At 52.9% G+C, this 15,749-nt stretch overlaps 1 protein-coding gene and 1 pseudogene across 2 annotated transcripts; one reads left to right on the forward strand and one right to left on the reverse strand.

Annotated features, from left to right (window-relative positions):
* Window positions 1-270: 270 nt before the first annotated feature.
* Window positions 271-3,650, reverse strand: LOC123388303 (annotated as a pseudogene).
* Window positions 742-2,524, forward strand: CUNH11orf86 (chromosome unknown C11orf86 homolog). 2 transcript variants are annotated; one of them, XM_004759486.2, is made up of 2 exons: window positions 742-1,080; window positions 1,662-2,524. In XM_004759486.2, exons 1-2 carry the CDS (start codon window positions 811-813, stop codon window positions 1,758-1,760), a joined length of 369 nt encoding a protein of 122 aa, XP_004759543.1. In that variant the 5' UTR covers window positions 742-810; the 3' UTR covers window positions 1,761-2,524. The 2 variants fall into 2 exon arrangements, with proteins under 2 accessions (XP_004759543.1, XP_004759544.1); XM_004759487.2 differs by having other exon boundaries at window positions 1,665-2,524.
* Window positions 3,651-15,749: the final 12,099 nt, after the last annotated feature.

The raw sequence follows: 15,749 nt of genomic DNA on the forward strand, positions 1-15,749 counted from the left end.
TCCAGAAACGTACATTTTACCGTGTAGCCGTTTTTCTGTACAATTCAGTAGCACTACCTGTGTTCACGGTGCCATTCCCCCAATCTCTGGAACGTTTCTTCTGGGGGTCTGAAGCCCTACAACCGGGAAACAACCAGTCCCTGGCAGGCCCCGCGCCACCTTCTGTCTCTATGAGTTTGACTCTTCTAGACCAGAACTGTCCCGTTTCCTACTTCCTTCTTAAATTTAATAATGTTTTCTTTTTCAGGGTGCCCCCTTGGTGGGATCTGTTCACGTGTCCCCACCGGCAGGAGGGGCATCTCTGCCCTCAGTGTTACCAGCATTGATGACTCGAGCTCTGTGCTTTGAAACTAGGTTAGTAAGTCCTTTTACTGAGGAGATCCTGAAGGGCTGACCCAGGCCAGGGGACCTCGAATCTTCTCTCAGACACAACAGCTGGGGCTCTAAGCTTAGAGTTGAGAACTTAGAGAATTTGTCCTATGTTCCTTTGTCGCACAAGACCAGGTCATTGAGCATGCCTAGAACCATACTTTTGGAAGATTTCTTTTTGGCCTTGGCCCCAGGTCTGCTCACCAGGTCTTTGTCTTTCTTGGACGACTTTCCTGCGGGTAGAGAGAGGCAGTGGGGGTGCTGACTCAGGGATGCTTGTACCCTGTGGCCTGCCCTTTGGTTTATGATGGCCACCTCAGCAGTACCAACCTTTGCCCCCAAATAAGTTCCCATCACAAGGGTAGAGACTCCAGGCCATCTCAGAAGCCACTGGCTAGCCAAGGGGCCTGCAGCCGTCCAGTGCTCTCGGCCTCCAGAACCATGGGGTCGGGCCCACGCAGCCAGTCCTTGCGAGGACCACGGCCCACCTATGGCAAACTCCAGGAGCCCTGGGGGAAGCCTCGAGAGAGCAGACTGCGCAGGGCACTGAGCCTCACGCAGGGGCATGAGAAGTCCAGGCCCTCCATCGAAGGCTCAGAAAGGCTGGACATGCCCGGTCAGGAGTGGCTGCCAGGGGGCCCGGAGGACACGGAGCGGCTCATCCAGGCCCAGCAAGGAAAAAGGCAGCAGTGGCGGAAGCAGTATCAGCAGGTTTGGCTGAGGGTTGATGGACGGAGGAGCACTGCAGGGGAATGGTGGGGACTCCACAGAGAGGGACCCAGGGCAGCAAAGGCTCAGAAGTAGAAACATGGGGGACCAAGGACCAAGAAGACAGCAGAACTGTCTGGCGATGAGGCTGGAAGAGAGGTATCCAGTCACCACGTTTCAGAGGGCCCTAAAGGCATTTGGGATTTATGCCCTAGGCACTGGGGAGTTACGGAAGGTTTTAGAGCCGGCTGGTGATAGGGTCAGAGCTGTCCTAAAATGATCGATCTGGCAGTGGTTACATGGGTGGATTTCGCTGGAGGCAAGGAGATCAGCCAATACAACTTCCCCAGGGTTACATCTTGTGTTCCTCTGCCCCAGGAAAGGGGGAATCCTGACCTCGTTGGTGGGAGCTGCGGGATCCTGGCCCTCCCTCCTTATTCTGGACGAGGTGCCCCCTCCTCCCCCCCGCAGTGCCCTGGTCTCTGCGGTCTACCACCACCTCGTGGCAGTAGGTGGAACAACACTGAAGCCCACCGCAAAGCCCTGAGACCGAGCCCTGATCTCCCCGCTCCTCTGTCTTCCAGCAGGTGAGGAGAAGATGGAAGAGCTTTGTCTCCAGCTTCCCAGGTGTGACCCTGAGCCGGCAAGCCTCCCCACAGCCCCCTCAGGGCACCACCAGCTAAGGGGGTCGGAAGCAGTGCAGGCCCCTGGGGCACCCAGACGGCATGGCTATGTCTGTTGACCCACCACTTCTGGGCCTTCTGGACCCCTCTGCGTGGACCACTCGTGCCTCCCTTCCACGGTGCACCAAGGCCTCTGCCATCAGCTCACCCGAGGGTCCTGTGATTGCCCCTCGGCCCTGGCCCTCCACTCCAAGGCCAGCCTGCAAGAAAGACCCCAAAAGGGCTGCGAAGAAGGGGGCTCATCTCTGTTTCCTGGTGGACTCTGCCCTCTGGGCAAGGGGGCATCCCTGGGCAGGGACAGGTATGAGGGCCTTACCTGCCTAGAAGTAGGGGTGTTGACACCCTTCGCCCCACACAAGCCCAGTCATGAACTTCCAGGACAGAGCTCAGTGAAGCCAGACCCATGGCTGAGAGGCTCTTGTCCCCCCCACGCTCCCCACGCCCCTCCTGCCAGCAGCTAGTGGTGGGCGAGACGGGTCTCCCTCCCTGACAGCGAGCCCTCCAGGGGCAAGGACTGAGTCAGGGCACTTGTCAGTACCGGAGCTGTGTGGCTGAAAGGCCCAGGCCTGTATGTGGTCACTTGAACCCTCACAGTGTCCCAGTGAAGGAAGCAGGGGATGCCTTCCCTCCTTGTGTGACCGAAATGGAAACTGAGGCCCAGAGTGAGGAAGGAATTATTGTTTTTGGCATCTCTGGCCCCACCCACACCCAGTTCCCACCCTTGGGGCTGAACCTAGGAATAAAGATTGCCAAGCTGAAGTAAACTACGTGCCTAGTGATTAATTTGCCTGATGAGGGAAAGGCTTGGCTCAGAATTTGCCAAAATGGTGGACCGGGGGCACCAGGGATGGGTTCCCCATGGGTCCCCAGGAGGCTGGGTCTTTCCTGCCACTTCTCTTGACCTCACTCCCCAGAGGACTTGCCACCCCTCCCACCAGCTTCGGGGAGAGTGCTTTGCCTTGTGCACCGTCATGAGGCTGGGCTCCCTCCGAGGCCCAGAAAGAGCGAGAGGCTCAAGGCTACACCGAAGGGACGGTCTTACCCCAAAGGGTCTGAGCTCTTTGAGAGACACTGGCACTTCTTGTGGGGTCCCTTGGCTGAAACAGACTCAAGGTCAAAGGTGAGGGGTGTCCCAGAGCGAGGTCTGTCCTGGGATGGTGGGAAGAGGGTCCAACCAGACAGAAAGGAAGGTTCCCGGTTCCCACAGAGTCCAGAACCCCGGCAGGGCCACTGAGGAACAAGAGGGCTCCTGGGGAAATCTTGTTCTAGACAGCCACTGGGATCAGAGACTGGGGTGCCCGGCTTGGAAGCTGGAATCTGGAAGCTGATCAGAAGCTTCCAGACCAACAAGTCACAAACTTTAGAAGCCCGCTGCTCTGCCACCCTCTGCAGTAGCCTCTTGGGCGCCTCTGGGCAGCCCCAGGACTCCAGGAAGAATAGTTTGAGTCCATGGCTGTGGCAAACCCTCATCCAGAGGAGGAAACTGAGGCCCAGAAATGGGGAGGTGTCTTTGTCACCCTCCAGGTATCTGCCCTCTAGGCTCATCCTGGCCTCTGTGTCCCCAGGGATTTTCTAGCCCGAATCCTTGCTGCTCTATTCGTCATGCTCTGTGACCGGTTTGTCCAGTTATGAACTTCCATCATCCACAAAACAGAAGGTTCTGTGGGGGCCTGGCCTGCTCATCACTAGGACCCCAGTGCCCGGCTCAGAGCCCGGCCCATACTATTTTCTATTTTCCCTCCCCTTGAATCTGGTGGGCCCTGCCCTGCTCAGACTAACTGAATGCGGTAGAAATCACAATGTGGGACTTCTGAGCTGGGGCCTTAAGAGGCCTTGCTGCTTCTGTTTCTGGTCTCTTGGAGGCCAGTGGCCACGGGAAGGGGTCCACATGATCCGGCCCCATAAGTGGCCCCGAAATAGATCCGTCCATATTCTAATCCCCAGAACCTGTAACTTTTGCTTGCTATGGAAAAAAAGACCTTTACAGATACAATTCAGTGGAGGAGTGGGGCACCTGGGTGGTTCAGTTGGTTAAGCGTCTGCCTTGGGTTCAGGTCATGATCCTGGGATCCTGGGAGCGAGTCCCACATGAGGCTCCCTGCTCAGCGAGAAGCCTGCTTCTCCCTCTCCCCCTCCCTCTCATGACCCCTGCTCATGCTCTCTCTGTCCCAAATAAATAAAATCTTTAAAAAAGATTTTATTTATTTGGGACAGAGAGAGCTTGGGATGAGGAGGTCCTCTTGGATTCTTGGGGTGGGAGGCACCCAACTCCAACAAGAAGCTTCCTTAGAGAGACGCACAAAGGAAAAGACACAGAGGGCGAGGCCATGTGAAGGCGGGGGCGGCGTGGAGTGCAGTGAAGTGACCACAAGCCCAGGAAGGCTAGGGTTGCCCGCAGCGACCAGTGGCCGCCAGCAGAGTCAGGAAATATCGTCCCCTGGAGCCTCCAGCCCCACGAGATAATACATTCTTATTGCTTAAGCCGCAGAATTTGGGGCATAGTTACAGGAGCCCCAAGAAACTAAGACAGTGTTTGTGTGATTCTGCCTGGCAGAGACTGGCCGGGTGTTGAAACCCGACGTGCCGGCTAGGTGACAGCTCCCAGACTTGCTTGCACTCTGGTGTGGCTTTGTGGCCAAGCTCTGGCCAGTGGAGCATGAGTACCCGTGGCACACATGCCCCTCCAGAACCAGTAGCCAAGCCTCCCCGCCCAGCCCTCAATGCTTCCCTCTTCACTCACAGGCCTGCCCAGTGCAGAGGACCCAAGGGTGCTCTGAAGTTAGGGGATGACAGTGGCACAGAAGCAGAGCCCCCGTCACCCATCTCAACCATGCTAGGACCTCAACATAGGCCATAGGCTTCGTGTGAAGCCTCTGATTTGGGGGCTGCTCGTGACAGCCGCGAGTCTATCCCTGCTCTTTCCTGTCAGCTCTGTGTGGTTCCTTGGGGACGGAAACTTCCAGAAGGAGGGACAATTCTCTTTGCTTACCGCAAACCGCTCACCTTGGACGGTGTCTGTCTCCTTGAAGGTGCTCGGCAAACAGTTGTTGAAGTCCTGAGTCCTCTGCCACTAAGGGGTAGAGTTAGCCAGGCCGAGGGAGGGAGGGAGGGAGTGAGTGTTCCAGGTGGAGGGAGTTGCTTGGGAGGCCCAGAGAGAGCATCTGGGAGGTGCAAACCATGTGAATGGTCTATGGCAGGACAGATGTCCCTGGCTCAGGCTCTGGACATACATGTGGCTGACGGTCCCCTTCCCCACCTCCCTGTCTCCCCAGCTGTGCCCTCCTTGGGTCTTGCCCGTCTTGGTTTTGTCTGCACGTGAAGACTTCACTCCCCTGGGGTGGGCAGGCCACTGGGCTCAGGCCCGGCTCTGTGACTGTCCCTCACACACTCATGCCCCTGGGGGCCTCAGCTTCTGTCAAGAAGAGAGGATACCCTTGCCTTGTCAGCTTTTGGGGTGGGGTGAGTTGACAGGAGGGGGCACGGGCACCACACCAAGCTGGGCCACACCGAATAGGGGCTTGGGTTCAATCAAGGTGAGAGGGAGGGGGTCTAAGGCTGCTTCCGGGCCGGCCAGCTCCTGAGCCCACCAGCTAGCCGACCTCAGCGGACTTTGTCTATATCACAGGTCTGAGGTGGAGGAGGTGACACCGTTGGAGGCCTCCCCGATGTGCGTGGAAGGGGTGACCTGTGTGGAGAGATGACGCAGCCAGCACCCGGCTTTCGAAGGGCTCCACCCTCGGCCCGCCTGTGCCCGAAGGTCACACAGAGCAGAGCAGGCTTTGTGCCCCCGGGTTCCGGTCCTGCTGCCCGCAGGGGAGAGCCTCCCCGGCCTCTCCCATGTTGTGGGGGCTCAGATCCAAGAGCTGGAGGGACCTGGGACCCTTCAACCCACCCCCTGCCCCTCTGTGCGTTTCCAGAACCAGAGACACTGTTTCTCAAGGTCCTTCCACAGGACCTTGGTGCTCAGGCTCACAGTTCTGCTTGAGAGGGAGACAGACAGGCAGACAGACTGATGACCAGCGGCTCTGTTTCGAAGCAGAATGGGGTAGGAGCTCACAAGGCAGATCAAGCAGGAGGCCCCATTCCTGAGCCAGCGGGACACTCTGGGCGTGGTTGGACCTCTTCCCCCAGCTTCCTGCGGCTTCCAGCGGCTTCCAGCCCGATGCTAGGAGGCCAGCAGGTGGGGGGAAATATCCTGCAGGGGAAATGGGGCCACTTGGCTGCCATCACGGGGAAGGCAACAAGGCAAGCGGGGAACACCGTGTCCCCAAGCACCTCTCAGAGCAAGGACAGCGAATTCAGCTGGAAGGACACACAGAGACCAACGGATCCAGGCCGTTCGTTTTACAGACAAGGACACACAGGTCCCAGCAGGCCAGAGCTCTCTGCCCACCCTGTGCACACAAAGCCCCTTCCCTCCGGGATGGGGGTGGGGACCGCAAACTCAGAGTGCCCAGATAGTCAGAAGGGCTGGAGGCCGAGCCTGAGTACCAAGCCTGGGGCCCCCAGCCGCTACCCTGCAACTAACTTGGGGAGTGATTTTGAGCCAGTGATTACCCTCCTCTGTAAAATGGAAATCTTGATCTCTGCGTCTTCCTGAGCCAAAGGGCACACCAAGCACCAAGTGCACAAAAGCTTTGCAAATCAGGGCATGCTGTGTTCTGAAAAGGAACAGCATCGCCGCCCCCTCCTCCCCACCTGCGTCATGAGGCAGGAGAGCAAAGTCTATAAAAGCTCTGTAGCCAAATGCCTGAGTTAAAGCCCTGACTCTGCCACTTACTAGCTCCGTGAACTTGGGCAAGACGCTAACCCCTCTTTCTGCCTCGGTCTCCTCATCTGTTCAATAAATGCAAAACCGACCCCTCCTCACTGGTTGCTGTATTCCCCAAGTGAACGCATGCAAAGCATTAAGAGCATTTGGTCCTCAGTTCCTAGCAGTTCCAGAAGGTTCACCTGATGTGACCCGGGGTGGGTCCCTTCTCTGAGCCTCAGCGGCCACCTCTGGCAAATGGGGGCGCTAATAATAGCATCAGACTAAAGGCATCCTGGGGATGAGATAGGCCAAGGTGCACATGCACTGAGCACGGGGCCAGCACACAGAAGTGCCTGTTCAATGAGAACCTGGCGCTCAGAGCACCGTGTGTCCTCACCTCACCTTGGCCTGGCTGGGCCTTGGCAGGGCTATGGGCATTAGGATCCAGGAAAGTGGGCCCAGCCACAGACCAGACAGCTGCCCCAGGGCCTCCCCAGGACGCAGTCTCTCCTCTAGTGCCAAGGCAGGAACGGGTGTGGGAGGAAGGTCTTTCATCACCCTGCACTGTGGTTGTCACCGAACCTTCCTGCCCCACCCCCACGAGGCCCTGTCTCCCTTCTCAGAGCTCCAGACACAAGCTGTCAGCTCAGCCGATACTTAGCCCTCTGTAAAATGGAAATCTTGGAAAATGGAAATCAGAGCCCTGCTCTGGGGAAGACTTCAGGCGGGATGACGGGCACAGCCCCTGGAATCCACCACGGCCACAGCCACGGAAGTGAACCCATATTCCAGGAGCTGGCTGGGGGAGCAGGTGTGCCCAGAGACGGGCTCTTGGAGAGTGGGCAGCAGAGAAGGCTTCTTGAACAGCGGAGAACAGGGCAAGGGTGACTCCCCACCCTCCCAGAGGGAAGGGCACGGGGATATGGCTCAGCTGGAGTGTTGGGGGAGATCCAGGCACATCTGCGTCTTCCTGGGGGACAGGTGAGAGTGGGGGAGGTGAGGACAGGTCCACGAGGGACAAGGCGCAAAGGACCAGGACACCACTTTGCCTGGGGAGCCGTCACAGGGTTTTCAGTAGCTGGGGAAAAGGGATAGCTTAAAGATTCCCTGTGACCCTCCAGCCCAGAGGATGGTGGAGACTCCCTGGGCGGAGGGCAGGCGGACTGTTCCCATTTTACAAATGAGAGTTCTCGGGCAGGTGGGGAGGCGGGCTTGGATGGGTCACACCCAGCGAGATGACGAGGCCGGGCGCTCCGTACTCCACACCCGGGCCCCCATCACATGCCTTGGCACAGATCCACCTTCTGTCTTCTTTCCTCTGCTGGGTCGCACCACCCCAGCTAGGAGCTCCCGGAGGGCGGGGTGCTTGGCCCCCACTTCCCAGGGCTGGCTGCGATCCTGACAGCTGGGGTTGGATTGGTTGGTGAGGACGGGCGCCAGGGAGGCTGACCACAGGTCTGGGCCCCTGCTTCTGCCCTTGGCGCTGGACACCCTCTCGATCTTTCCACATCCTCCTCCTACTTCTGTCTTCAGCTCCACCCTAGAAATGAGCAACCCACCTCTCCATCTCTGCTCGCACAGTTGCTGCCTCCTGGACCGCACGGACACCAGATGCCGTGACTGGTCAGTGTGCTTAGATCAATGTCATAGACCAGGATGTTTGGAGGGCTAGCATCCAAAGCTGTTCCAATGTCTGCCACTTCACCTTCCCACAGCAGAAGGGCCCTGGGGACTGGTGTAAATGTTCCATGGGGAGGTAAAGTGAGCTGGATCCTGCCTAAGTGGGCTCCCTGCAGCCAGCGGGTCCCTGAGAGAGGACGGTCTTCCTGGTCCGACTTCCGAGTCACTCCACAATGGAGACTCCATTCCTGGGATGGGGGCTACGCAAGCCTGTTCCCAACCAAGAATCCTGGATCTTCAGAGACGTGGAGTAGGGGGTTTGGTTGGCTGGCTCAGGGGGCTCAGTTACCCATTTGCTCACTAGTTGTGTGACCTCTGGAAAGTCCTTCATCTTTTCTGGGCTGTGCCTTTTTTTACCTGGAAAATGAAAGGATTGAATAGTTTTCCAGGTACCCCTCTTTCTGTTTCAATCAACAGGAAACTCAACCTAAACCAGCTTGAGGAAGAAAAGAATATATTGGTACATATAACGAAAAAGTTTAAACACAGACTAGCTTCAGGTACAGCTTGCTCAGGGGCTCAAAGCCATGCCTAGGACCTGTGTTATCACCCTCTCCCTCTCTCCATCTCTCTCTCAGATTCATTCTTTCTTCATGGTCTCCTCATGGATCTGCGGATCTCTCAGTCCCTATACCCAGGAGCACGCAGGGAAGGAATGCTTATCTCTGTCCATAGGCTCATCTCGGAACCAGTCAGTGCTGACAGGTAATGCAAAGCTCTGACTGGTCAGGTCTGAGTTGTCTTCCCTGGAATCACATGGGACAAGATGGATTCTCCAACTAAAATATAAAGCTCTTATAGGAAATAGTCAATTGCCCAAGGTGACACAGCCCCCTTTAACATGTCACACAGCCTCCCTTTTACACGTCCCAAACCGTCTTCCCAGTCAGGACCAGAAAACTCAATGGTCAGTACATCAGTTAGGGTCCTCCAGAGAAACAGAACCAGTGTGAGACATATAGGCATACAGATTTATTATAAAAATAGGTTCAGTGTAGGGGCAGGGCTAACAGTGTAAGTCCAAATCCAAGTCTGGATCTAAGTGCCAAGGCTGGAGGAAACTGATGTTCCAGCTCAAAGACAGCTGGACAGAGAGAGAATTCGGCCTCACTCTGCGTTTTGTTCTTTTCATGCCTCCAGCAGATTGGAAGAAGCCAGGCCACATTGGGGAGAGCTATCTGCTTTACTCAGTGGACCAGTTCAAATGTTAATCTCATCCAGAAATGTCCTCACAGGCACAGGCTGAATAATGTTTAATCAAGTATCTGGGCCTCCCATGGACCCAATTACACATGAAATTAACCATTATAGGGAATATTAACCGTTATAGCGAATTCCCCACTCTCTGTATGCCACTTCTCCCAGCTAATCTTGTTGGCCTCATCTTCCAAATTCATCCAAACTCAGAGAACTTGGCCTCCCTTTTAAGTACCACAGCCCTGGCCTGACCACTATCTCCCCTCATTAGGACCATGTTCATGGTTTCCTATTTGGTGGTCCCATTCCGACTTGGCCCCCTGCCATCTACTTTCCACATGTGTAAAGGGTTAAGCCTCTACAGCTAAAGTCAGATCTGGGCACTCTTCTCAAGACTTGGAAATGGCTTCCTGTTCCTGCACACCAAATCCCATGGCATACACCACTCGACACCATCTGGCTACCTTTCCAACCTCATCAGGAGCACCCCCCTCCACAGCCTTGGGCCTCAGCTCAATCACAATGACTTCCTGGACGTTCCTTAAGCATATTGACACACTCTCCCACCTCAGGGCCTTTGCACTTCCTATTGACTCCATGCAATGTTTTCCTGTAAAACCTGCCTCACTTCTCTTCAATCTCTGTTCATTCATTGCCTCATCACAGAGGAATTCCCTGACTTTTCTACCTAAAATAGCTCTCCCATCCTTCCTTTCTCTACCTTACCCGCTTATTCTGGCCAACATATGTTCTTACTCTTATTCTCTTTGCGACCAGAACATCAACTTCATGAGTCAAGAACTTGATATGCTTTGGGACCTGCTATATCCCCAATAACTGGTGCATAGTAGCTGTTCCATGGATTTGACACCAAAAGCAAAAATAAACAAGTGGGACTATGTCAACTAAAAAGCTTCTGCTTAGAAAGGAAACCATCAATAAAATGAAAATGGAATGGGAGAAAATATACATAACCCCTTATCAGAGATTAATATCCCAAATGCATACAGAACTCACACGGCTCAATAGCAAAAATGCAATCTGATTAAAAAATGGGCAAAGAATCGGAATCAGCATTTTCCCCAAGAAGACACACAGATGGCCTACAGGTACAAGGAGAGAAGAGGACGTCACCTGTCTTCAGGGAAATGCAAGTCAAAACCACAATGAGATGTCACCTCATACCCTTTAGAATGGCCATTAGCAAAAAGACAAGAAATAACAAGTGTTGGCAAGGATGGGAGAAAAGGGAGCCCGCCACTCTACCCAGCCTCAGAGTTGTCCGAGGGGGTCTTCTCTGGATCCCCCTTCTCTGGGTGGGTGGGTAGATCATCTTTTGCTACTCCTAATAAGCCCCCTTTTAACCACACCCAAGCTTGTGCTAATGAGGAGACATCTGGAAGTTGGAAGCAGCCCTGGGACTGGAAGGGTTGGAATTTTCAGTCCCACCTCTGGACCCCTGCGAGAGGAGAGGGACTGGAGACTGAGTTCTATCACCAATGGCCCATGATTTAATCAATCGTCCTATGAATGGAACCTCCACAAACATTCTAAACAACGGGATTCAGGAACTTCGTGGTTGGTGAACAGATCAAGGCAGTGGGAGGGGTGGTTCTCTTGGAGAGAGCCTGGAAGCCCCGCATCCTTCCCATATCCTTGGCTCCATGCTTCTCTTCCATTTGGCTGTTCATCTGTATCCTTTATCATATCTTCTATAATAAACCGGCAAACAGGGATTCCCTGAGTTCTATGAGCCTTTCTAGCGAACTGTTGAACTTGAACCCTCGATGTGTAGCCAGTTGGTCAGAAGCAGAGGTAACTTAGCCTTATACCTGTGACCTATCACTGGCTTCTAAACAATCTTGTTTAGATTGTGGGGACAATCTTGTGGGACTGAGCCCTTCACCTGTAGGATCCGTGCTAAATCCAAGTGGCTAGTGTGAGAATTGAATTGAAGGACACCTAGTTGGTATCTAAAGAGTTGGAGAATTGTTTGGGGTTTTTTTTTTTAAAGACATATATTTGAGAGAGAGAGAGAGAGAGCATGAAGCGGGAGACAGAGGGAGAGGCAGACTCCTCACTGAGCAGGGAGCCCGACGTAGGGCTCCCAGGACCCTGGAACCATGACCTGAGCTGAAGGCAGATGTTTAACCAACTGAGCTACCCAGATGCCCCAAATTGTTTAATGTGAGGGAAAACCACACGTTTGGTGTCAAAAGTATTGTGAATATAGAGAGAAACGGTTTTTCTCTTAGATGGTTATGAAAGAGAGCTCTCGGGAGACACAGCAAAAGCATTTAGGAGTGAAGGGGCATAACACTTACAGCCCGTTCTCAAATAATGTATATATGGGAATATACACGTGTGAATGACAAAATCAGTGTGACAAAAATTGATGAATCAAGGTGGAGGTATACCAACCATCCTTGCAATTTCCCACAACTTTGAAATTTTCCCAAAATAAAAATTTTTACAAATAAAGCAATATGACACCATTGCAAAAGGAGAGGCAATTGGACAGCTTACATCTCCTGATTTAAAAAACAGTACCACCAGGGTGCCTGGGTGGCTCAGTGGGTTAAAGCCTCTGCCTTCGGCTCAGGTCATGATCCCAGGGTCCTGGGATGGAGCCCAGCTTCAGGCTCTCTGCTCAGCGGGGAGCCTGCTTCCTCCTCTCTCTCTCTGCCTGCTTCTTTGCCTACTTGTGATCTCTGTCTGTCAAATAAATACATAAAATCTTAAAAAAAAAAAGTACCACCTATGAAACAATCTTGCCCCCCCCCCAAAAAAAATCGAGTCTGCGTCTTCTGAAACTTCTAGATCCAACTCCCAATCTATAAGATCCCACAGGGACAGAGAAACATGTTACATTACACCACAGGGCTGCAATCATCGAAATCCAGGCATGGGTGATCCCTACAGGATAGACCGCCAAGCTGTTTCTCAACAAATAAGTTACAAAGAAAATAAGAGAGATGGAGGGACACTCTAGAGTAAAAGAAACCTAACACATGAACCAATCACAGTGTATTAACCTTATTTGGGTACTAACTCAGACTTTTTTTTTAAAGAAATTCTTTTTTTTTTTAATTTTATTTATTTATTTGACAGAGAGAGCACAAGCAGAGGGAGTGGCAGGCGGAGGGAGAGGGAGAAGCAGGCTCCGCACTGAGCAGGGAGTCCAATGCTGGGCTCAATTTCAGGACCTTGGGATCATGACCTGAGCAGAAGGCTGACGCCTAACTGACTGAGCCACCCAGGTGCCCTGTTGAAGGAAATTCTTTAGGAAGTAACTCACACTTTGAGTGCTGACCAAACATTTGATGGTACTATAGAACTATTCCTCTTGGGTGGGGGAGGGGAGGGGAAATTATACTATTATATTAATGAGAAACTCCTCATCCTTGAGATGATTCTTGCCTTCTGTGGGTGAACTAATGCACCCTCTGGGATTTGCTTTAAAGGAGAGGGGTGTGGATGGGAATGCAGACCAAGCTAGATCAGCCTAGAACTGAGGCAACAGGGTGGAGACTGCCTGGTTTTATGTTCAAAAGTCTCCACAATCAAGAGCTTTGGCAAAGCAGCCCTCTCTGGTAGTGGCGGCGAGAGCCGCTAACACACCCGCCCAGCCCTGCAGCCCAACTCCCTCCCCTAGGGGTGCGGGGTGCCCGAGACAGCCCTGGAAGGGGACCCCCAAGTGCTCTGATAACAAAGACACCTGTGTCCAGGAGGACTGGGAAGACTTTGTTCCCGATCATTCTGTGAAACGTGAAGCGTGAATGAGGCACGCGAGCCAGAAGTGGCTGCGAACTAAGCCCACTGATGATGGTGGCCAAGACGCCCCAGCAGAGGGCACGTGCTGTTCTGAGCAGGGCTCAAGACTCAGAACCTGACCCGGGGGAGTGGCGGAAGCCAGGCGGGATGTTTGGAGTTGGGGCACCAGGCCCAGCTGAGTGGGGAAGGAACACTTAGCTCCGTATATTTGGAGATCTGTGGGCAGTGTTTATTTGCTGGGAAGTCTGAGTCCCTTCCCCTGGGGGTGCTTGAAGCCACAGTGGCCAAAGGATATGTCCTGGAGGTGGCTGGGGAGTGGGCGGCTGGGCTAGGACTGAGGACAGGGCAGGCTCCTGGCTGCAATTTAGCTGCCGACTCAAGGGGCTCAGAGGTGGCCCGGCCATGGGGAGGGCCTGGGAGAAGCCACCAACTTGCTGGGTGGACACAGATAAGCGTCCTCTCTCTAGAACTTGGTTTCTACATTTAAGCAGTTCTGTCCAGGGGCACCTGTCTCGCTTAGTGGAAGAGCGTGCAACTCTTCATCTCAGGTTCCTGAGTTCGAGCCCCAGGTTGGCTGCAGAGATTACAAAAAATAAATAAACTTAAAAAATAATAAAAGAGTATGTCCATTGTCAGGCAGACCCAGGGAGGAATCCTGATTTTGCCACTTGCTGGCTCTGGTGTGGCTAATGGAGGGTGGGCTCCACTTTCTCGCTACAAAATGGAGACAATAAAGTGACCAACATTACAGGTTGTCCTCAGGGGTCCATGAGACAAGTGAGGAAGTTCTTAGCGTGGGGCTGGATGCTCCAGAGGCACTCACTACATCAGCCCTGCTGGCGTCACTCATGCTATGCCTTGGTGAAGGTCCCTCCAGCTCTGAAGAGACCAAACAGATAAATCTTCCATATGAAAAGACACCATTAAAAAAAAAAAAAGAAGAGAGGACACTATAGACACAGTTAACACACAGGAAACAGGAATAAAGGAGTAACTTGACAGTGAAAAACTTGTCAAATACTACCTCGGTGAGGTCAACATCAGTGATGATAAGCAGTATGACAAACATGGCACTTTATCTCTGTGGTCTTCCCCACAAAGCGCCCAGATGCTACCCAAACAGGAGGAAACGAACAGGTCCTAACTGAGAGACAGTCTACAAAACGCTAACCATTTGCCCTTAAAACTGCCAAGGTCATTAAACACACACACGGGAGGAGCAGAGGGAGAGGAAGAGAGAGAAACTCAAGCAGACTCCACACTGAGCGCAGAGCCTGATGTGAGGGTCAATCCCTCAACCCTGAGTTCAGGACCTGAGCCGAAATCAGGAGTCAGACCCTTAACTGATGGAGCCACCCAGGGATCGTGCTTGAGGTTCTCTCTCTCCCTCTGCTCCTCCCCCAGCTCTCTCTCCCACTCTATTTCTCTCTCTCTAAAATAAATAACTAAATCTTTTAAAACGAAAAAAAGAGGAGCATAAGAAGGCAAGGGGACTAAAGGTAATGTGGCATCCTGGATGGATTCTGGGACAAAAGGACATGGCTTAGAAAGGAAGGAAATCTGAAAAAGGTTAAACTCTAGTTAATAATAAAGTGTAAATGTTGGCTAATTAATTGTGACAGTTGTACCATACTAATTCACACTAAGGTGTTAATAGAGAATCGGGTGTGGCGTACTTGGGAATTCCTGTTGGACCTTTGCAAATTCTCTGTAAGCCTGAATGATTGTGCATTAAAGAGTATCAAAAGAGGTGTACCTGGGTGGCTCAGTCATTGACCGTCTGCCTTTTGCTTGGGTCATGATCCTGGGGTCCTAGGATCGAGCCCCACATCTGGCTCCATGCTCAGCAGGAAGCCTGCTTCTCCCTTTCCCACTCCCCCTGCTTTTGTTCCCTCTCTCGCTGTGTCTCTTTCTGTCAAATAAATGGAATCTTAAAAAAAAAAAAAAAGTAGGGGCACCTGGGTGACTCAGTGGGTTAAGCCGCTGCCTTCGGCTCAGGTCATGATCTCGGGATCCTGGGATCGAGTCCCGCATCGCAATCTCTGCTCAGCAGGGAGCCTGCTTCCCTCTCTCTCTGCCTGCCTATCTGTCTACTGTGAACTCTCTCTGTCAAATAAATAAATAAAATCTTTAAAAAAAAAAAAAAGCATCAAAAGAGAGAGACACTTGGGTGGCTCAGTCGGTTAACCGTCTGTCTTCAGCCCAGGTCATGATCCCACAGTCCTGGAATCAAGCCCTGCATTGGGCTCTCTGCTCAGCAGGAAGCCTGATTGTCCCGCTCCCTCTGCCCCTCCCCCTGCCTGTACCTTCACACTTTCTCTCTCTCTGTCAAATAAATAAATAAAATCTTAAAAAAAAAAAAAAGAGTATCAAAAGAGAAAAAAGACAAGAGACAGTGGGGGGAAAATACATAAACCTCTAAAGCAAGGGGAAGATCTGTGGCCAAAATACACAGGAGCCTCTATACACAGTAACCAGAAGGAATCCGACTAAAACAACAATGAATCACCATCTTCTCACCTGAAGGGAAACCGGTGGTGATGAGGGCACAAGGCTAGAATCAGTGTTCGCAGGTGTGCAATCCC

This window comes from Mustela putorius, unplaced genomic scaffold (genome assembly GCF_011764305.1).
Source record: "Mustela putorius furo isolate JIRA1106 unplaced genomic scaffold, ASM1176430v1.1 tig00000127_pilon_pilon_pilon, whole genome shotgun sequence".
Taxonomy (NCBI): Eukaryota; Metazoa; Chordata; class Mammalia; order Carnivora; family Mustelidae; genus Mustela; species Mustela putorius.

Bases quoted from the DNA above. Each gene is read 5' to 3' on its own strand.
- CUNH11orf86 (XM_004759486.2), top strand. From the start codon at position 811: ATGGGGTCGGGCCCACGCAGCCAGTCCTTGCGAGGACCACGGCCCACC. The intron at 1,081-1,661 runs GTTTGGCTGAGG...TCTGTCTTCCAG, and splicing joins GGCGGAAGCAGTATCAGCAG to CAGGTGAGGAGAAGATGGAA.